General features: G+C 36.6%; 1 protein-coding gene across 10 annotated transcripts in view; it reads left to right on the forward strand.

The window, feature by feature from the left end:
• Positions 1-23,681, forward strand: part of ASXL3 (ASXL transcriptional regulator 3) — a 188,594-nt gene that overhangs the window by 93,076 nt on the left and 71,837 nt on the right. For 8 of the 10 annotated variants that reach the window (XM_072829175.1, XM_072829181.1, XM_072829178.1 and 5 more), the window contains 3 exons: positions 2,061-2,178; positions 3,146-3,265; positions 22,901-23,064. In XM_072829175.1, coding sequence (XP_072685276.1) covers positions 2,061-2,178; positions 3,146-3,265; positions 22,901-23,064 — 402 coding nt within the window. Of the gene's footprint in view, positions 1-2,060; positions 2,179-3,145; positions 3,266-22,900; positions 23,065-23,681 lie in introns of those variants that run through there. The other 2 variants (XM_072829186.1, XM_072829185.1) reach the window with 2 other exon arrangements.

Below are 23,681 nucleotides of genomic sequence, written 5' to 3' on the forward strand. Positions count from 1 at the left end.
AAATATTTCTTTAAATTTCTGAATAGTAAATGCATGTTTAGACAAAAATCATTGAAATGGTCTCAATATTGATTATTCCTTTATCCCTACTTGGCTCCACCTTGAAGCTGCAGGTTTTTCTTATTATATTATCTCTGTCATGGTTTCTTTCTGTCCAGCTACTAATTTGTCTGTAATAGAGTCCTCTCAGCTCTAAAAGTTGATGACAAAATTATTACTTTAATAATTATTTACCACAAATCCTATAAAAAGACATACCGTTTTTATGATTCCAGTTCCTAGGTGGGCCCTTTGTTATTTCACATTCTTACTTAACCAGTGTTTTCAAATATATACCTACCCTCCCTAATGTAAAATGAATGCTTTTAAAATACCCACTTGGATTGCCAAGGGAAGTAGTTGAAGTCTATGATGTATAGACCTCTAAAAATTAATCATTCTTTGTACACGTTTTATTGTTCTGTGAAGTCTTATGGAGTGGGCAAAAATGGACTTAATTGTAATTAAGGCACTGTGTTGCTTCCTTCTGTTTTATTATTGGTTTGATAGGTTAATGTCTATAAAGTGCTCTGAGCTCTTACACCAGGCTGTAAGAGATTTATGCAGTTGTATACACCTTGATGAAAGTAAGGGTAAATGTCTTAAATATTTTATAGCACACATGGTCTCATTAAATATATTATTGACAGCAAGCTGAAGATGAGGAGCAAGGCATTTTGTTCATTTTTCTTATCTCTTGCCCCCTACACAGGGCCTGGTACTTTGTAAAAGCTCAGTAGATATAAGAATTGGAGGGAAGTTGCTTGCTTTATCATTAGCCAACAGTATCATTTGTAATAGATTTCCCAAGCCATTCACTTTCCCATCTGCTTCTAAATCTCCTATGAAGAGGCCTTCTCTCATTTAAATGGTATTTAATTTTTTACTTCTGTAATTATTTGATTACTAAATCTTACTGTCTACAGGTTGGACATTCAACTAATACCCTTTGCAAATAAAATGACATTGTTTCTGACAGCAGGGGATATACAGCCAATGCAGTATTTTAGGAGGTTGTGACAACTCCTAGTCGAAGAATATAAATCAAGTAACTGAGTTGTTATAAAATGGGTAGAAATGACACAGAAACCAGGAATAAAAATGTTTGAGACTGTCTGTGGTCAGCCTTTTAACCTTTTGAGGAGTTTTAGCATCCCTGTAACTGTGAATTTAATGTCTCTTCAGTCTAGTGTGCTGAAGACCCTTTTTATTACAGGTAATTTTCTGTGTAAAGTGATCCGCTGGATAAGCTGTATTTCAAAACTTTTAAATGTCTTTTATTACATTATCATCACCGTGGTTGATTCATTTATGAAACACAAAGCACTCCCATTTGGAGAGATTTATTCTCGTATCATTTTTTTTTTCCCCTGGATTTGCCAGAACGCCGTCATGTTCGTGTTCTGAAGGTTAATGCCCAAAGTCAAGCAGACAGAAGCCAAGTGCTGCAAGGTTTCCAAGATTAGGACTGATTCCCTTCACAGAAATAAATGATTCCTGCCATGTTCAGTGATTTTGTGCAGCGCTCCCCACGGCTGAGTGAGTGCATCAATACTGTAGTCCTTACCTGCTGTACATACTGATGACACTCGGTGTTAACTTGATTGACCGAGCAGGCCACTGAAGAAGACGCACCTGCAAGAGAAGTGCAGACACATCTATTTTTATCCTGGTCTCGAAACATTTATTTTACATTTATTTTACTTGGGAGTCATGGTTGCAAGTTCCATGGGCTCCCAAGCCACACAGCTAAGGTAGAACTGTGCTATAAGTGCTGCTTTGTTTTCAGAATTAGACTCCAAATGGTCTCAGGTTGCTACCCTTTGCCAAAGCCTAATTTTAGGCTTTTGAGGGAAAATGACATGAAGAGGACTATTAAGAATCAGGACCAATTAGTGACTCTGTGGAATTTAAGTCTCTTAAGAGGTTGTATCTAACGATGGGCAAAATGGATCATTTATTTCAATTATGAGGCATCATTTTGGCTATATTTGTATGTTATATTTTGTTATGTTTTGTAGGCTTTGAGGCAGCAGCAGAAAAGAAGAAATGGAGTCTCAATGATGGTAAACAAGACTGTTCCTCGTGTTGTTTTGACACCATTAAAGGTGTCTGATGAGCAGTCGGATTCGCCTTCAGGTAAAGCGCTAAAAATATTGTATGCTTGGCCAGTTTCTTCCCGGAGGAGACTTCTTCACTGAGAGAGATGTCAGGAATTTTCTCTGCAACCGAATAATATTTCTACTAGAGGTTTCGTTTTAATTTTTTATTTTTTTTAGACTTTGGACTCTTTCAGTGATACAAAAATAATAAGACATTTCGCTCTTAAAAAAAGAAAAGGCAGCAGCTCGCTCATCATCAAAGGACTTCATTTTCTAATGTCAATAGGTGTAAGAAAATGTGTGGTACTGCTAGGTGGATTTTTTTGTTGTTGCTCTGGCTTTTGTTTGAATGTTGAACTTTAATGGTGGACCACATGCTGATGTGTAATGCCATCAAAAGCAGTTCTTCCGTGAGTGTGAATTTGTTTTTCAGTCTTCTGCTGCAAAATCAGGCATCCTTTATTAGTTTCTGTGTTCTGGGAACATTCTTCTCACCTCAGTACAGCCCTGACCTTTTCTTCTAATTTACCTTCTGTCACTTTATCAGTTATGTACCATTCTATTTATTATAGATTGATGCTTGCATTTTCTGTTCCTATTTCAACATAAAGTTGTTTATAAAGGTATGATCTCTCCTTCTCCTCAAGCTTCTCTTCTTTCATGTTTCTATCTCTGTCTTGCATCTTCTCTAAATGGTATAGAATTGTCGACGCTTATCCGTGTGTTTTTACAAAAGATCTGAGTGTTTCTTTTTAAAGCTATCAGATCAGTGAACGTGTTTTTGACTCCACTATTAGGCCATCTGTTCTTGCTTTTTGTTCTGTTTGATTGATTTATTGGGCTTTTCTCTTTATATCCAGCAGAGGAATCAGATTGTGGCCAAAGGTAGTGAATTAACTTATAGAAAAGGAGATTATATCTATGGTTTTTGAAATAATTTTAGATTTTTCTTTTCAAGGACAGCAAGAGGAAGATAATGACATAATAACTATTTCCTTTTTTAGGATCCGAATCTAAAAATGGTGAAGCAGACAGTTCAGATAAAGAAATGAAACATGGGCAAAAATCTCCCACTGGAAAACAAACAAGTCAGCACTTAAAACGATTAAAAAAGTCTGGTTTGGGTGAGTGTTCAATAGACTATGACATTTCACATTTTAGAGATTTATATCTTTTTTCAATGAAATTATGGAAAATTCTTAGAACATTTTTTGTAATGGTTAAACAAGGAAACTTAAAAATCTTTCCAGTTTATCTAAACCAGAAAGGGTACTAAATAAGAAAGTACAGTTCCAATAGATTGGTCTTAGCATATTGCTGAATTCATAAATGATATTATTGGGTAAAGATAGGAGATTTAATGTGATCTGTATATTTAAGAAATTATCTGCCAAGTCATGATTTTATCTATTGTGCCATGTTTTGTTTCTGCAACTGGGTTTCAGTTTATTGGAATATACTGTATTGGGGGAAAAAAGTGCAACTTTTTGTAAAGAGTTCATTCAACTATAGAGGACATTGTCATTGGGGTCTGCTGCAGTAAAACTGCTCTGCTTTGCTTGTCATGGATGCTGCTTGAAATATTCAGTAGTGCTTGTCAGAAAAACAGTGTAAAATTGCTGAGAAGTGTAGTGTAGGAGACACAGTCCCAGGGTCTTGCAAGTCAGCACCAGGTTTTCTTCGGCAGATTTCCTTCCTGATAACTTGCATCAGATACTCAGAAGCAGCATTCAGAGAAAACGTAACGTGAGAATTAAAAAAGATGAAAATAAACATATCCAGGGCTGAACATTGTAATTCTCCACTGAATCTCCTTTGTTGGAAATCTGGACCTAATGGCTTCATTTCTCTCTCTCCGTTATTTCACTTCTGAGTCAGGGTAATGATAATGACCTGGATCATTGTAATACTTTGTCAGATGGTTGGTAGAAATTACAGTTACTGATCTGAACTTTATTATCAGTTCTGCCACTTACTTTCTTGGCAACTTAGGTAATTCTTATTTGCAATTCATCTGTTTATAAAATTCAACCAAGAGTTTCTCTCTTTCTCTCTGTCTCTCTATATATGTATATATATATACACACACACACACACACACACATATACATATATAATATATATGAAACATTTTATATATATATAAAATAAGGGTTTACTATATGTGTGTGTGTGTATATATATATATGTATACACACACACACACACACACACACACACACACATATATATAAAGGTTTACTGATTGCTTATTTTATACCAGGAATTTTGCCAAATCCTGGGAGCATGCTTTCAATAAAAAGTCTTTGAATAAGATTTATATAATCCTTAGATAAGATCTCTTTAGTTAAACAGAGTTTATTTTTGGTTTACATTCTTGGCATATAGATAATTACCTCTTTTGCATTATTTCCAAAGCTAAATAATTTTATAATTTTTGTGTAGCCCAAAATGTGTGAATGTGTGTTTATATCCTCACTTAATATGTATTATTGTGTTTTTTTCCTAGTCTTTTGAGGGTTGTAAAGTATGTACTTTAATAGGAGTAGCTTCTAAAATAGAAAACTACCACGGGAGAGTGATATGTAAAGAATGTATTAAAAAATGTACTAAAAAAATGCCATGTTGTGATATCATAAATAATGTATTTATTGTTTAAAGATTTTATTTATCCACTTGAGAGAGAGAGAGAGCAAGCAGGAGAAGGGAGAGGAGAAGCAGACTCCCCACTGAGCGGGGAGCTCCATGCTGGGCTCTATCCCAGGACCTTGGGATCATGATCTGAGCTGAAGGCCGATGCTTAACCCACTGAGCCACCCAGGTCCTCTGATATCCTAAGTTATTTAAAAATTAGTGACATTCGGTTAAAAATGGCCTGCTACCAACTTCCGTAAAGTCAATGGCATATCATGCATCTAAAAAAATTCAAGGCATAGGGCCCTCCCTATTTAATTACTGAGCTAACTTCAGGATTGGAAGTCAAAAAAGGTGTGTAGTATGTTATCAGGATCTTGTCAGGTATTCAGGTTTTACTCAGGAGCTCTTGCTTTCTAACTATTGTTACCTAGAAGCCCTGCATGGCAATGAATGTCTTACATTTTAAAAATTGTATTGTCAGAGTATTTCAGCTGACTTGTTAGCAATTTAAAAAGTTGATAAAGGAGACCACTGTGTTCATTTTAAGCTGCTTTTTTTTTTAAAGACTGCAAAGTAATAGAATAGTGAAGCTACCTTAATGAAGAGATGTAGAAGTGAAATCATATTCAGTGCTTGTATTTAACGTAATAGTCTAGGTATCTCTTAATAAGTTATCTTGTTTAGTACTGCCTTCAATTATGTACAGTAGAATTATTTCCATTTTTCAGCTGAAGAAACTGAGGCCCATTTAAAGAGGTTCCCCCATAAATGACATGGCTAAGATACAAGCTGAGGAGTAGCTAGCTCCAAAGTCTACACCATTATCCTGGGCATTTGGATATTGAACCATCTAGCCCATACTATGGACCTGCAGGCACCATGGAAGAGCAACAGGGCCCTCTGACATGATGAATCTGCCAGTGTTAAAATCCAGGTTTACTAGTTACACATGGAAGGGGGGGCTAGCAACTCTAAGATTTCCTGGCTGATCCTATAAAATCAGGCAGATGGAGGAAGAAGGTGGGACTTAAAATAAGTCAGTTAATGTAAAAAACTGCCAAAGATAAGCTGAAGGTGATTACTGGGAAGGAAATGGGACTGATGACTAACCAGCAAGCAACTGCATTCTGTGCAAATGAAGTGAGCAGTGTTTAGGAAGCCTCCCATATACGCCCAGCACTGTAAAATAAAAAGTGAAAAAAAGATAAGGATGAAATGAAAGGAAGAGCCTTAAACATAACTATTTCTAGACAATACCCCATGTTTCTTCTAGAAAGTAATGTTTTTATGTTCTATGACCTTAGGGATCTTACAGAGTAAAAGAATCTCAATGCTGTGAAGCATTTTAGCTTTGGGATAGTATTTAATATTCCTTAAGGCATATTTATTTATATTTTGCTTTTCCTCTCTTTGCCATTAAGTTGTTATTCCCTTGGACATAGTGACCTTCCTGTCTATCTTTGAGGTCCTCACCACACCAATTATATCCTTCTCACTTAGTAGGTGCTGGATAATTTTGGTATGAATTATTTATAAGTAGCTGAAGGGGTAGTAAGTTTGGATGGTATCCTATAGGTTTCAGCAGGCTTACATACCCTTGCATAAAAATGATCCTATGCCCCTGGGGAAGGTCATTCTTTTATAGCTACAAATACAGTGCAAAGAAAGATGAACCAACCAACATCCAGTAGCCAGCCAGACAGGGAGAGCTGTTTCTTCCTTGTGCCTTCCCCATCAGGGTTAGACAGCTAATTCATACAGTTTCAGAAATGTGGTTTGAGCCATCTTTACTTTCTTCTAGGTAGAGGTAATTGTATATAACTCCTAACCTGTTGAAACCATTCTGAATTAAAACAAATGGTGTCAGTCTTTTCTAACTTAAATTGGTAACTCTCAAACTAAATCTAGTCAAAGTCAGAGGTTAGGGTGTAAGTCTAAATTGTCATCCTTGGGATCCCTGGGTGGCGCAGCGGTTTAGCGCCTGCCTTTGGCCCAGGGCGCGATCCTGGAGACCCGGGATCAAGTCCCACGTCGGGCTCCCGGTGCATGGAGCCTGCTTCTCCCTCTTTTTTTTTTTTTTTTTTTGCTTCTCCCTCTGCCTGTGTCTTTGCCCCCCCCCGACTATCATAAATAAATAAATAAAAAATAAATAAATAAACAAACAAATAAATAAATAAATAAAAATAAATTGTCATCCTTATTGTGAGATTCCCCTAACCAGATATAAAAATCCTCCTAATCCCTCGAGTGCTTCCTTTTGGTCTCTGGCAAATACTTAATCAAATTGCAGGATAATGACCCTATTCAGGTATAGATTTCACTTGGGTCTTGGAATCTCATGTTTATAGCCCAGGGCACAACGGAGCCTGGTGTGCTTCCCTGAGGACACTTGAGTAAGAAAGTGCCATAGACCTCCCTCAGGTCCCTTTATACGCCAGCTTCCCTGGAGAGGGTGAGGAACACACAATAAAAAAATTACTGAGGGGTGCCTGGGTGGCTCACTTGGTTGAGCATCTGTCTCTTGGTCTCAGTTCAGGTCACTATCTCAGGGTTGTGAGATCGAGCCCTGCATCAGGCTCCACACTCAGTGAGAAGTCTGCTTAAAGATTCTCTCCCTCTGCTCCTCTCCCCACTTTCTCTCTCTCTCAAATAAATAAATCTTTTATAAAAAATTATTGAACTTTAATATCCTCAGTCATTCCAGTTTTTCTGATGGTAATCTTAAACCTTTTTTGAGAAATGTGTAATTTAGCATGGGAGCCCATTACTTCTGACATAGGTTTCTTTTTTTGTTTTATTTTGTTCTGTTTGGTTGTTCTCGACCAAGGTTATGTATGAAAATTCTGAAAATATTTCTCGGAGTAGCCCTGTGATTGAATAGACATAGTAACATAGTGACTGAGTGTAATTAAATAAAATAATGAGTCTAAAGACCACTTCTCTAATGATGTTAAAATAAAAAACCAACAAAATCTTGGTCTCTCACCCATTTTTGCATCACACATAGTGGAAAACACTATTCTGATATACATACAAACAAATGCTAACAATATCTACTGGGTTCTTTTATTGTCAAAGGTCTTGCAAAATAGTATCACAGTAAATATTAATCAGACAGTTGAAACTGCAGCTGGTGGAGATGAAAGGTTGGTGATGGCTGAAAATAGGCTTTGAGCTACATGTTTTCTAGCCTCATCAGTTGTTTCATAGCCTTTCTCCTGGCCTTAGCAAAAGATGGAACTCATTTAAAACCTCCCCTATGGAGCTTTCTGAGCTAACCCTGGTATATTATCATCTCCTGGTCTTCAGGGAGCTTAGAGAAGGGGTTGTAAACATTTTTAAAAATGTTTAATGATACTCTCTTACCATTTGTTTTGTATTAATTTCTCACATTTTTCCCTAACATTCATTCCAGTGTATTTCATTTGATTTCATCTTTTTGTAGTGAAGAATTACAACTTTGCTGGTTTCATAAAATGTTGCATACTTTTAAAATAAATTAATGCAGGAAAATTAAAATAAAATTTGAATAGTATCCCTGAATCCTGTCACCTAAAATGATTTTCCCAGTGTTGTATAGACATGATTTGACATCTTTGTTTTTTATTTATTTATTATTTTTATTTTTTATTTTTTTAAATAAATTTATTTTTTATTGGTGTTCAATTTACCAACATATACAATAACATCCAGTGCTCATCGCATCAAGTTCCCCCCTCAGTGCCCGTCACCCAGTCACCCCCACCCCCCGCCCTCCTCCCCTTCCACCACCCCTGGTTCGTTTCCCAGAGTTAGGAGTCTTTATGTTCTGTCTCCCTTTCTGATATTTCCCACACATTTCTTCTCTTGTCCCTTCTATTCCCTTTCACTATTATTTATATTCCCCAAATGAATGAGACCATATAATGTCTGTCCTTCTCCGATTGACTTACTTCACTCAGCATAATACCCTCCAGTTCCATCCACGTTGAAGCAAATGGTGGGTATTTGTCGTTTCTAATGGCTGAGTAATATTCCATTGTATACGTAAACCACATCTTCTTTATCCATTCATCTTTCGATGGACACCGAGGCTCCTTCCACAGTTTGGCTATTGTGGACATTGCTGCTATAAACATCGGGGTGCAGGTGTCCCAGCGTTTCATTGCATCTGTATCTTTGTGGTAAATCCCCAGTAGTGCAATTGCTGGGTCGTAGGGCAGGTTTATTTTTAACTCTTTGAGGAACCTCCACACAATTTTCCAGAGTGGCTGCACCAGTTCACATTCCCACCAACAGTGTAAGAGGGTTCCCTTTTCTCCGCATCCTCTCCAACATTTGTGGTTTCCTGCCTTGTTAATGTTCCCCATTCTCACTGGTGTGAGGTGGTATCTCATTGTGGTTTTGATTTGTATTTCCCTGATGGCCAGTGATGCAGAGCATTTTCTCATATGCATGTTGGCCATGTCTATGTCTTCCTCTGTGAGATTTCTGTTCATGTCTTTTGCCCATTTCATGATTGGATTGTTTGTTTCTTTGGTGTTGAGTTTAAGAAGTTCTTTATAGATCTTGGAAACTAGCCCTTTATCTGATACGTCATTTGCAAATATCTTCTCCCATTCTGTAGGTTGTCTTTGAGTTTTGTTGACTGTATCCTTTGCTGTGCAAAAGCTTCTTATTTTGATGAAGTCCAAATAGTTCATTTTTGCTTTTGTTTCTTTTGCCTTCGTGGATGTATCTTGCAAGAAGTAGTTACTGTGGCTGAGTTCAAAAAGGGTGTTCCCTGTGTTCTCCTCTAGGACTTTGATGGAATCTTGTCTCACATTTAGATCTTTCATCCATTTTGAGTTTATCTTTGTGTCTGGTGAAAGAGAGTGGTCTAGTTTCATTCTTCTGCATGTGGATGTCCAATTTTCCCAGCACCATTTATTGAAGAGACTGTCTTTCTTCCAATGGATAGTCTTTCCTCCTTTATCGAATATTAGTTGCCCATAAAGTTCAGGGTCCACTTCTGGGTTCTCTATTCTGTTCCATTGATCTATGTGTCTGTTTTTGTGCCAGTACCACATTGTCTTGATGACCACAGCTTTGTAGTACAACCTGAAATCTGGCATTGTGATGCCCCCAGATGTGGTTTTCTTTTTTAAAATTCCCCTGGCTATTCGGGGTCTTTTCTGATTCCACACAAATCTTAAAATAATGTGTTCTAACTCTCTGAAGAAAGTCCATGGTATTTTGTTAGGGGACATCTTTGTTTTTTAAAATCACATATATGTAACACCCAGTGCTCACCACAAGTGCCTTTCTTAATGCATATCTCCCATTCTAGCTCATCACCCCATCCACCTCCCCTCCAGCAACCCTCAGTTTGTTCTCTATAAGTAAGAGTTTCTTTGGTGGTTTGCCTCCCCCTTTGTCTCTCTTTGTTTTTCTTTTCCCATGTTCATCTTTTTTGTTTAATAAATTTGACATATGAGTGAAATCATATGATATTTGTCTTCCACTGACTAAATTATTTTGCTTAACATAATACACTCTGCTTCATTCACATCATTGAAATGGCAAGATTTTTATTATTTTTGATGGCTGCGTTATAATCTGTTGTGTATATGTGTGTATACATATATATATGCAGACACACCACCTCTATATCCATTCATCAGTCAGTGGACATTTGGGCTCTCTCCATATTTTGGCTCTTGTTGATAATGCTGCTGTAAACATTGGGTGCATGTACCCCTTTGAATCAGTATTTTTTTATCCTTTGGGTAAATACTTACTAGTGCAATTGCTGGGTTATAGGGTAGTTCCATTTTTAACTTTTTGAGGAACCGCTATACTGTTTTCCAGAGTGCCTGCACCAATTTGCATCTCCACCAACAGTATAAGAGGGTTCCCCATCAGCTACAGCCAATGTCAAAAGGGTTGCTGCCCTGTGTTCTCCTCTAGGATGTGAGATGGTATACTGTATCACATTTAGATCATCCATTTCAAAGTTATTTTCGTGTGTGGTATAGAAAGTGGTCCAGTTTCATTCTTCTGCATGTTGCTGTCCAGCTTTCCCAAGCCCATTTGTTGAAGAAACTGTCTTTTTTTCCTTTGGATATTCTCTCCTGCTTTGAGAACATTAGTTGACCATATAGTTATGGGTCTGTTTCTGGGTTTTCTATTCTGTTCCATTGATCTGCATGTCAGTTTTTGTGCTGGTATCTTACTGATTTGATCAACTATAGCTATGTAATATAGCTTGAAGTCTGGAATTTTGATGCCCTCCAGCTTCACTTTTCTTTTTCAAAATTGCTTTGGCTATATTCAGGGTCTTTTGTGGCTTCATACAAATTTTAGGATTGTTTATTCTAACTCTGAAAAATGCTGGTGGTATTTTGATGGGAATTGCACTAAATTTGTAGATTGCTTTGTATAGTATAGACATTTTAACAATATTTTTTCTTCTAATCCATCAGCAATGGAATGTTTTTCCTTGTATTTGTGTTGTGCTCAATTTCTTTCATACGTGTTATAGAATACTTAGTTTCTATGGAACACTTAACAGATCTTTTACCTTTTTGTTTAGGTTTATTCCTAGATATCTTATTGTTTTGGGTGCAGTTGTAAATGGGATTGATTCCTTAATTTCTTTTTTTGCTTCATTATTGGTGTATAGAAATTCCACAGATCTCTATATGTTGATTTTGTATCCTGTGACTTTACTGAATTCATGTATCAGTTCTAGCAATTTTGGTAGAGTCTTTTTTTTTTTTTTAAGATTTTATTTAAATCTTAAATTTATTTATTTATTTGAGAGAGAGCATGAACAGAGGGAAGGGCAGTGGGACAGGCAGACTTCCTGCTGAGCAGGGGTCCTAACTCATGTCTCAATCCCAGGACCCTGAGATCATGATGTGAGCTAAAGGCAGATGCTTAACCAACCAGCTGAGCCACCCAGGGACTCCACGGTGGAGTCTTTAAGGTTTTCTACATAGATCATGTGTTGTGTGTGAGTAGTGAAAGTGTGGCTTTTTCCTTGACAATTTGGATGCCTTTTATTTCTTTGTGTTGTCTGATTGCTGAGGCTAGGACTTCCAGTACTATGTTGTGGGTTTTTTTTTTTTTTTTAAGACTTTATTTATTCATGAGCGACACAGAGAGAAAGGCAGAGACACAGGCAGAGGGAGAAGCAGGCTCCATGCAGGGAGCCTGATGTGAGACTCCATCCTGGGACTCAGCCCGAGACCATGGGATCACACCCTGAGCCAAAGGCAGATATTCAACCGCCAAGCCACCCAGGCATCCCCTTCCAGTACTACGTTAAATAACAATGGTGAGAGCAGACATCCATATCTTTTTCCTGACCAAAGAGGAAAAACTGTTTTTCCCCATTGAAGATGATATTAGCTGTGGGTCTTTCATATATGGCCTTTATGATGATGAGGTTTATCGTTCCTACTTTGGTGAGGGTTTATATCAAGAATGGGTGCTGCACTTTGTCAAATGCTTCATCTGCATCTACTGAGAGGATCATATGGTTCATATCCTTTGTTTTATTAATGTGGTGTATCGTGTGGATTGATTTGCAAATATTGAACCACCCCAGCAGCCCAGGAATAAATCCCACTTGATCTTGGTGAATAATTGTTTTAATATACTGTTGAATTCAATTTGCTAGTATATTGTTGAGAATTTTTGCATCCATGTTCATCAGGGAATTGGGCTGTAATTCTCCTTTTTAATGGGATCTTTGTCTGTTTGGGAATCAAGGTAATGGTAGCTCATGTATTAAGTTTGGAAGTTTTCTTTCAGTTTCTTTTTTATTTTTTTAGAATAGTTTGAGAAGAATAGGTATTAACTCTTCTGGCTCTGGACTTTTATTTGTTGGGAGATTTTTGATTATTGATTCAATTCCTTTGCTGGTATGGATCTGATCAAATTTTCTATTTCTTTTTGTTTCATTTTTGGTAGTTATGTTTCTAGGAATTTATTTCTTCCAGATTGCCCAATATCTTAGCATATAAATTTTCATAATACCCTATTATAACTGTTTTTGTGGTATTGGTTGTGATCTCTCTCTTCAGTTTGTGATTTTATTTATTTGGGTCCTTTCTCTTTTCTTTTTGATAAGTCTGGCTAGGAGTTTATTTTATTAATTCTTCCAAAAACCAGCTACTAGTTTCATTGATCTGTTCTACTTTTGTTGTTGTTGTTGTTGTTGATGTTTCTATATCATTTATTTCTGCTCTAATCTTTATTCTTCTTCTGCTGGCTTTCAGCTTCATTGGCTGTTCTTTTTCTAACTCCCTTAGGTGTAAGGTTAGTTTGTGTATTTGAGACTTTTCTTCCTTCTTGAGGTAGTCCTGCATTTCTTATAGTTCCCTCTTAGGACCACTTTTCCTGCATCCCAAAGGTTTTAGATCATTGTGCTTTCATTTTCAGTTGTTTCCGTGTATTTTTTTCATTTCTTCTTTAATATCCTGAAAACCCATTCATTCTTTAGTAGGATGTTCTTTAGCTTCCATGTATTTGTGGTATTTCCAATTTTTTTTCTTGTATTTGACTTCAAGTTTCCTAGCATTTGGTCAGGAAACATGCATGGTATGATCTCAGTCTTTTTTGTATGTGATTTGTGACTCAGTGTGTGATCTGTTCTGAAGAATGTCCCATGTGAACTCGAAAAGAATGTATAGTTTGCTTTTTTAGGATGAAATGTTCTAAATATATATGTGAAGTCCATCTGGTCTGGTATGTCATTCAAAACCATTGTTTTCTTCTTGATTTTCTACTTAGATTATCTGTCCAGTACTATTAAGTAGGCTGTTAAAGTCCCTTGCTATTATTGTATTAATATCAATGAGTTTCTTTATGTTTGTTATTAATTGATTTATATATTTAGGTGCTCTCAAGTTGGGGCATAAATATTCATAATTTTTAGATATTCTTGTTAGATTGATCCCTTTATTATGATTTAGTGCCCTTCTCACCTCTTATTTCAGTCTTTGATTTAAAATCTAGTTTGTCTGATATAAGTATGGCTACTCTGATTTTCTTTGATGGCCCTTAGCATGATAAATGGTTCTCTGTCCTTTCACTCTCCATCTGCAGGTATCTGTAAGTCTAAAATGAGTCTCTTGTAGGCAGCATATGGAAGGTTCTTTTTTTTTTTTTAATCTGTTCTGATACCCTATGTCTCTGATTGAAGCATTCAGTCCACTGACATTCTGAATGATTATTGATAGATATGAGCTTAGTCCCATTGTATTACCTGTTAAGTCATTGTTTCTGGAGATTCTTAGGGTACTTTAGTGACTCCATAAAGCATAAGCTTCATATCATAGGAGCCCCAGAAGAGAGAGAGAGGAAAAGGGGCAGAAAGTTTATTTGAGCAAATTATAGCTGAAAACTTCCCTATATTGGGGAAGGAAACAGAGATCCAATTCCAAGCGGCAAGACAAAGAGGGCATGATTGGAGAGAAGGAGAAACAGACTCCTTGCTACACAGGGAGCCCGTTGTGGGGCTGGATCCCAAGTCCCTGAGATCATAATCTGAGCTGAAGGCAGGTGTTTAACTGACTGAGCCAGCCCCCCTTCCTAGTCTTTGTTACTTTTGATCTTTCTTTCCCTCTCAGAGTTCCCTTTAATAGTTCTTGCAGAACTGGTTTAGTGGTCATGAACTCCTTGAGGTTTTTTTTTTTTTCTTTAATGTCTGGGAAATTCTTTATCTTTCATTCTATTCTAATGACAGCCCTGCCAGATAAAGTATTCTTGGCTGCATATTTTTCCTCATTCAACTTATTGATTAAATTATGCCATTCTCTTCTGGCCTGCGATATTTCTGAGGAGTGGTCTGCTGGAAACCTTATCTGTCCTCCTTTTTAAGTTAGGGATTTATTTCCCTTGTTGCTTTTAGGATGTTTTCTTTATATATTTTGCAAATTTTACTATGATATATCTTGGGTGTTACCCTCTTTTTGTTAATTTTGATGGGAGTTCTCTGTGCCTCTTGGAATTGGATGTCTGTTTCCTTCCCCAGTATAGGGAAGTTTTCAGTTATAATTTGCTCAAAAAACTTTCTGCCCCTTCTCCCCTCTCTTCTTCTTCTCAAACTCCTATGATGCTAATGTTATGCTTTATGGAGTCACTAAGTGCCTAGCCTACATTCATGATCTAGTATTTTTCTTTCCCTCTTCTTTTCAGCTTATTTTCCATAATTTTTTCTTCTGTGTCACTTATTTGTTCCTCTGTTTCTTCTATTGTTGTAGTCATTATGTCCAGTCAATTTCACATCTCAGTTATAGTTTGTTGTTGTTGTTGTTTTTTTTTTCTTTTGCCTGACTAGTTTTTTGGTGTTTTAGCTCTGTGGTAAGGGACTCCCTGGTGTCTTCTGTGTTTTTCTCAAACCCAACTAGCATCTTTAGGATTTTTGTTTTAAACTCTGGTTCAGGCATATTACTTATATCTGTTTCAATTAGATCTCTGGCTGTGACCTTTTCTTGTTCTTTTGTTTGAGATGAATTCCTCCATCTTAACATTTTGTCCAGGTCTCTGTCTTTTTCTCTGTGTAAGGAAAACTGTTGTTTCCTGCTCCTGAGAGCAATGGCTTTATTAAGAAGAGGTCATATAATGTCCAGGGTCTAGCACCTGAGCAAGTATTTCTGGTGGATATTGTATACATTCTGCTGCTGTGTTTTGGCTGCTCTTTCTCTCAGGTCAGTCCTCTGCAGAATTTCTATTTGCTTGCAGTGAGAAGTGTTTGGACCTTGGCCAGAGTGTGGCAAATTTTATACCTAGGTATGCTCTGGGTCTGCTTGTTAAAAGAGGCCTGATCCTATTTCCACTAGAGCTGCAGCTCTCCTGTGGTTGGTATACTTGGTGCTTTGGGAGGGATAGGGATTGTGTTGGTCTTCTGGGGGAGAAGCCTTCCTAAGCCTTCCTAAGAAGCCAGACAGCCTGCTGTCTGGCTCTTAGACTTGCCCTAGTAAAGAAGGACCTGCAGAGTGCAATGTGAGGGGGCTTGCTGTAGGTGGCTAAGCCTCAACTATCAGTGCTGTGTGCTCACTAAAGTCCATCTATGCTGACAGGCATGAGTAGAATGGCATCAGCCCTCTCCCTTGTTCTGAGAGAGGGACACTTGCTGCTGTCCAGGAAGCCTTCACAGAAGAGCACATAGTCTCCACTCATGCCCCAGGCATCCCTCAGATTTCTGCCTTTGCCCCATCTATGTCTGGGCTGTCTGCTCCCCTGGCAGCACAGTGCATGCATGTTTATCTCAGGCACACCGGCTATTACAAAACTCCAAACTTTGGGGACCCAATGCAGCATGGACCCTGACTGGTCCTCTGGGGGAAGGTCTAGGTGTACTGGGACTGGGGCCATTTTGTCCCAGAAGTGCAGTTGCACTAATACACAGAAGCTTGAAATTCAGAGTAAAGTGCAGCAGAAAGAGTAAGTTCAGATTAAGTGCTCCCAGGAGATGTCTCTGGGCCTTTGCTAATGAATAGGACAGTGCAGTGGCACCTGCTGACTCTTGTTCCCTGAGAAACAGAGCCACCTCTTCCAGATGCACCACATCTGGGAAAAGTCTCTCCCAGTGTATCCCAGAGGATTTCTCGGATTGCGCCATCTACTCCCTGGCCTCTGCCCTCCTTCTCCACAGGAGCACCGGGCTGCATCCACCCAGACTCCACATCAGCTATACTGTGGAACTCTAAAACTCCAGTCTTTGAGCTCCACTGGTTGTCACCACTCAATATAATCAGTCCCCCTTTTTTTTCCCAGTCAGTGGCTTTGGGGACAAGTTTTCCTTGTGCGACCCCCTGTGCACTGCTCACTGACTCGGACTCTCTCCCTCTCCTCTCTCTGCAGTGAGGACTTTCTCCCATGATCCCTTTCTCTCCCAAATCCCATCTCCACAGTATGGCCTCTTCTCTCCCTCCAACTGTGCAACTTGTTCTGTAGGTCCTCAGATGGATTTCTTAGGTGTTCAAAATGATCCAGCATTTATCTAGCCATGTTGGAGGTATGAGGCAAGCATAGAGTCCTCCTGAGATCAGGGTGCCAGCAGGGTCAGGGGAAGAAGGCCTTCTTCTGAATCAGACTTCTCTTATCCTCACCTGGTGGAAGAAAGTGATTTGATATCTCTTATTGTATGTCTACAGCCAGAGATCATTTTAGGAAAAAAACTGTATTAACCATTTTAATTAAGAGTACTAAGTTTAATTTTAACTGAATAATAAAAAAGAACAGAAGTAAAACAAAAAAAAAAAAACAGAATTGCTGAACACTGCCATGAGATATATTCATATCTAAAAGTTCTGTCCAAAGGTATTAAAATGTGAAAAACTGAAATAGTGATTTTTTTTGATTACTCATTACAACTTTAGACAGAATATTGTAAAGGATGGATGAATAATTAGACTTACAGTCCCTCCGAACTCCATGTTTTTGTTAATTTTATTATTTTTAAACATCAAGGTTGCTAACATTTATGTTGTTTTGTAACCATAATCTCATAGTTCTTTAACCTCAGTACTATATTTTAAAGGATTCGGTGCTACCCAATAGATTCATTATACAGTTACTTCATTTGTGAAGGCTATGTTGAATCACGTTGTGAATGATTTGCTTTTGTCCTATGATAAATTTTTTCCCCTTAGATGGAATCTTTGAAAGCCTGTTTTTCTCTGAGCTCTTTTAGAATCATTCCTCTCTAATTGAGACAATGAAGAATTTTTTCATTTTGAAGTCTTTCTGTATTTCTTTGGATAGTTCCTCTTGTAACAAAAGACCGTAGTCTTGCCTCTTGCTTGGGCTCCTTCCCTTTGGGTGAGTGTTATGTCTGTGTCTCTGTGTTTGTGCATTTTATGCATAAATCCTCCGTGTTCCTTTCTGGGAAATAGGAGTGTTTAAGCCTACAGACTACCCATTGACCAAGAGGCTGCAGCCTTTACTCAGATTGGTGGTCTCTGAACTCCCTTTGGTCAAAGTAATAGAGAATTTCCCTGACCCTGATTGGATATATTCCCCATGGTTTTTATCATGGGGTCAGCTTAGTGTCTTCTTGTATGGCATAGACCCTTATTGTGGCAATTTGACAACTGATGCTTCCCTTCCTTCCTTCTCTGGAATTCAGCTACTTTATTCTCCTGCTGTCCAGGAATTAGACACTAAAATGACATATTTTTCTTCCTCTGAATGCTGTAGGGAGATGAGGTACCAGTTCTAATGAGATAAGACAATCAGATATAATTGGATTGTTCTTAAGCCAATTAAGAATAAGTGTGTAAAGATAATTAAAATGGGATTAAACATCCTGTGTGGCTACACATTTAGCAATAAGTTCATCTGCTCTTTGTTCCAAAATTATGGAACATGTTCTTGCTTATTTAGACATGTTTGAAATAGATCTTCCTTTAGATATGTCATTAAAGCTTATGTACCTCTCTGAATCTTCTTTTATCAATGTTATTCTTAAAGATTTTGAACCATTCTAAATAGTAACCAATAGCATAAGTCCTGCTTTTTGCTTTGCTTATAACATGTTTCAAAGTCTTAGAATTTTCTCATTTCCCCAACACTCCTCCCCAGTCAGAATCACTCTCAGTAAATGACCTCAACTTCTTCATATGAGATTATTTAGGTCATAAATGACAATTAAGCGGACTCCTTTCCTATGTGCCTAAACATTTCTGTCTCTAGGTTTCGCCTATGCCTCCACTGCTAAGAAAAAAAGCTTCTCCCTAATTCTTCTCTCCTTGTGGTCTTTTGTTTTTAGTTGTGAAATACTTTAAAAATATTGAAAAATACAGATGCTAATAAAGCAGACACCTATATACCTAGCTCCTTGACTAAACAAATGTTAGAATTTGTTAAATTTGCTTTAGATTTTTTTCTAAATGATACAACTTTTGTACTTTTTTTTTTTTTGTCATATTGGTTGATCTTTTTTTCCTCTTATACTGTTCTTATTTTGGAATAAAGATTATATTAACTTCATAAAGTGAATTGAAAATCTTTCTTTATAAACCTTTTCTCTGGAATATTTACAAAATGAAATGGTGGGAGAGTTCCTTAATGGATTGGTGAAACTCATCTTTATATTATATTTATAATATGTATATTTATAATATATATTTCTGTATGTGGGGTAGAGGAGGTTGCCTATTTTCAAAAGTTTTGCAAATCTATTCAGGTTTTCTATTTTAAATTAATTTTAAATTAAATTTAATAATATTTATAACTTAAAAATTGTTGGTCTTCAGAGATATTCAGTAGTCATAGGATCATATTACACAGCTCAAAATCAATTTTCAATTGATTCAATCAATTATATGTGTCTTGTATACTATATCTAGAATTATGTTCCTACCTTTCATTCCTCTTTTTACCGTGTCTTACCAGAGGTATATCTATTTTATTAGTCTAATATAAAAACAAAACCCCTTTTCCTGGTGTTGATGGTCTTCATTGTCCTTCTTTTCTGTTTTAGGACTATATACTTTTATTTTTGTAATCCTTCCTTCTCAAATTTTTCTAGTTCATTTATTAACTTCTTGATTCATACACTTAACCTTGAATTTTCAATATTTTTTCTAATCTGTAATAGATACAATTTGCCTTTTAAACTGAGTTACATTTCACAAATTTTGGCATTGTCATTTAGAATCCAAGTATTTTCTAATTTTCATTAATTTTTTTAATGTATGAAATACTTAGAAGAATGCTTCTGAGTGTCCAAATATATAATGAGTATGGGAGAATTGGAGAGTTGCTGTGTTTGTGTTATAACTACCTAATTAAATGCATTTGTAGTGACTCACTGGTCAGGTTTTTGTTTTACTGTTCCCTGAGTAATGATGAAACACTGGTTTCTCTAATGGCTTAGTGCAGTGCCCTATGTTAAATTCATTGGTCAACATTGATTATTGAATTGTTAAACTTCTCTTATTAAGACAGATGTTTTTTTTTTTGGTCTGATGTCTCAGTTTCTGGCATAAGATGTTAAGACTTCCCACTAGCATTGTATAATGTCACATTCTCTTTTTAGTTAAGAGAGTGCTTAAGTGCTTGCAGATTTAAGGTCATTATATCTTCTCAGTGAATTATTCCTTTTACACTTAATGATCCTTCTAACCCCCAATAAGATTTTCTACCTTTACTTATGTTGTCTGATGTTAATATTGTTGTACTATTTTGTTGCTTGAGTCTCAACCTGGTATGTCTTTCATTTTCATGTATTCGTTATGATTTTTAAGTTTTTTTTTTCTTATAAGCAGCATATAGCTGGATTGTATTGCTTTTTAAATCTAGAATGATGGGATGAGCCCTGGGTGTTATACTATAATATATGTTGGCAAATCAAACTTCAATAAAAAATTTAAAAATCTAGAATGAAAATCTGTATTTTGATTTTCTTGAACTTAATTTTGAGTTTTTTCCTCCTGCTTTTATTTTTTTTATTTTTATTTTTATTTTTTTATTTATGATAGTCACACACAGAGAGAGAGAGAGAGAGGCAGAGACACAGGCAGAGGGAGAAGCAGGCTCCATGCACTGGGAGCCCGATGTGGGATTCGATCCCGGGTCTCCAGGATCACGCCCTAGGCCAAAGGCAGGCGCCAAACCGCTGCGCCACCCAGGGATCCCTCCTCCTGCTTTTATACTTTCCATTTGATTCATTGAGATTTTTTCCCCAGGTATTCTTTTAGGAGTTATTACTCTTTCTCATTGCCTCTAGTGGTCACCTCTAGAGCTTTCACCAAGTAAAGAACTAGTCTACATCTCTTTCCTTCCCAAATCAGGCCAGGGTTTGTTAGTGCTGGCATTTCGGTCATGCTGTCTTATCATACATGCAGTTATTTTCCATTTTATTTTCTTTTTATTTAACTTTTTTATTTCCTTTATATAACTCTCACTAGTTCTTGGTATTATTTTTCACATTTAATATATACTTGGAGCTCCTCTGATCTATTAGTCTTTCAGTTGACCATAGCTTCTGCAACCCATTCATTTCTTCTTTCATTTAATTTCTCCATTTGATGAGAATATCTACTAGTGATTATTTTAGGAGCATTCTTTAAAGGATAGAGCTCCCATTTTAGATCCTGAAAATATTTGTTTTGGTTTTTTAAAAAGATTTTATTTATTTATTTATTTGACAGAGAAAGAAAGTGAGCAGGAGTAGGGGAGAGGCAAAGAAGGGCGGAGAGAGAGAATCTCAAATATATTCCCTTTTGATTTTGTAGCCAGACTAGGGGTTCAATCCTAGGACCCTGAGATCATGATCTGAGGTGAAATTGAGTCAGATGTGTACTTGACTGAGCCATCCTAGTGGCCTGATCCTAAAAATGTTCTTATATCTTGCCATCATCTAGATTGATGCTTATATTCTCTTGATCCTTTGAAGATATTTTAGTGCAACTTGTTATTCATTGATAAAATATCTGTGTCTTATTATCACCCCTTTGGATATAATCTATTTTTCTTAAAGATTGTTATAAGATACTCTTCTTATTTTTGATGTTTTTAATTTCAGCACATCAGACAAAAACTTGTCCTTCTTGAGATTTGGTGTATTGCTTTATCTGAGAACTCATAATTTTTTTTTCAGAAAAGTTCTAAAAATGTGAGCCCTTAGCTCCGCAAATATTGCCTGTCCTCCATCTACTGTTTTTGAGTCTTCTATAGATGTTCATTCTGATTGCTTATACCCTTCTCTGTATTTCTTCACTATCCTGTTTTTTGTCTCATTTTTTATGCTGCATTGTAGATATTTTTATCAGCTCTGTATTTTGTTTGGAATTCTTTCCTCTGCTGTGTCCATTACTTTTTTAGTTTAAAAACTAAATTTTCATTTCTAAGTGTTCTGTCTAGTTCTGTTTCAAAGTTGCCTATTCTTTCATCACGGTTCCCTGTTTGTTAATAAATGGCTTTCATTCTGTATTTTGACTCTCTTTATTTAAAATTTTTTTTTAAAATTTTTATTTATTTATGATAGTCACAGAGAGAGAGAGAGAGAGAGAGAGAGAGGCAGAGACACAGGCAGAGGGAGAAGCAGGCTCCATGCACCGGGAGCCCGATGTGGGATTCGATCCCGGGTCTCCAGGATCGCGCCCTGGGCCAAAGGCAGGCGCCAAACCGCTGCGCCACCCAGGGATCCCTGACTCTCTTTATTTAAAACAAGAGTTGGCAATTTTTTCTGCCAAGGGCTGGGGAGTGAATATAGGTCATTTGATTTCTGGCACAACTATTCAACTCTGCATTGTGGTGCAAAGGCAGACCTAGGCAGTAGCTAAAAATCGGACATTTACTGTGTTCCAGTAAAACTTTATTTACCAGAACAAAAATTGGACTGAATATAGTTCATGGGCCACAATTTGCTGACCCTTGATTTAAAACATACTCTATTAAAACAACTCACATTCAGGATGTTCTCTTAACTCAGGTAACTGAAAGTGGCAATTCTTCTGTATGATGCTCAGTTGTCTGTTTGTTAGAGTGGATTATTTTCTTATGTCATAATTTTGAGTTGTACACTCTACACATAACCTTCTGTTGGAGGTCAGTGTACCTTGACTCGTAGAATTATCCTTCAAAGTGTATTGGTATTTTAGACCTTGAAACTAATGTTTTTTTATAAAGGATTGCTTTTTAAATTATATTCTCAAAATACTCCGAATAGGAATCTTTTGAAATAATCCAGTGCTCAGTGCTCTGCCTAAAATATAGAGAATCACACAGCTCTCAGCTAGCTGTCAATATCGCTTTTAAAATTAACAGCACTGTTATTATTGTTATTATTGATCTAAGGTCTTATAGAATCTATAATTATAGTTGCTGTCATTATGCTCCCAAAGCTTTTTACAATTCTGATTAATTGGAAAACCGAAATTAAAATACTTCTTCATCTAGACCTGGTCTACTTTGACTAAAATACACAGACAATATTGAGTAAAGTATACATTATGAAAATAAAAGACGAGTAAGACAAGACAAAAACATAAACTTTGGAGAGTTCCTTCTGAAATGTCACTTTCAAAAGCAACAGAATTAAACACATTATTGAATATGTTTGATGTGTACATATATGTGTATGTATATTTGCGTGTTTTCCCAAGCCTACAGTGAATTAATCTCTTGCTTGTTTATCACAGGACACTTGAAATGGACCAAAGCTGAGGACATTGACATAGAAACCCCAGGATCTATTCTTGTCAACACTAACTTGAGGGCATTAATAAATAAACATACATTTGCTTCCTTACCTCAGCATTTTCAACAATACCTCCTGCTTTTGCTCCCAGAAGTGGATAGGCAGGTAAGTGGGAGTTTTAGACATTTGATATTAGTCACTAGTTACATTATTTGTGAAGTAGCAGTTCTGTTATCAAAGATCACTGAAACATGTATGGACCATTTTTGTAACAATATAGTATATTTATAATATATATACTCATTGCTAGCATTGGTGTGTTTAATTTGCCAAAAGAGAACCATTTTTATTATCAGTAGAGAGCCAATTCAAATGTTAAAATATAGCATGTTGCTATAGAGTGAAAACAATAGACCTTTCCACATTGGAAAGGAAAACAAAGAAATCAAACATTCCATTATCAAATAAATCTTTGAAGTAGCTGCTCCTTTGCCTGAAGGGAATATTGAAGTGCAGCAATAAAAAGCCAGGGTTTCTAAGAAATTATGTAAATGTTTTTATTCTCAACTCCTTCCAAAAAGCATTTAAAATTTATGTTTGCAGTTGCCTTCTGAGACTCTATCATCATGAATATTATTGCCTATAAATAATCTACCTTTTATCTTTTTTTTCTTAGTATAACTGGAAATGCTTTAAGTTTATTTTTGTATTTCAAAAAGCCTCTAAAATAAGGAAATACAAATATAGACCCATAATAGCAGGCATCAATCATCTTCTAAAGC

The sequence above is a fragment of the Canis lupus genome, chromosome 6 (assembly GCF_048164855.1).
Source record: "Canis lupus baileyi chromosome 6, mCanLup2.hap1, whole genome shotgun sequence".
Lineage (NCBI taxonomy): Eukaryota > Metazoa > Chordata > Mammalia > Carnivora > Canidae > Canis > Canis lupus.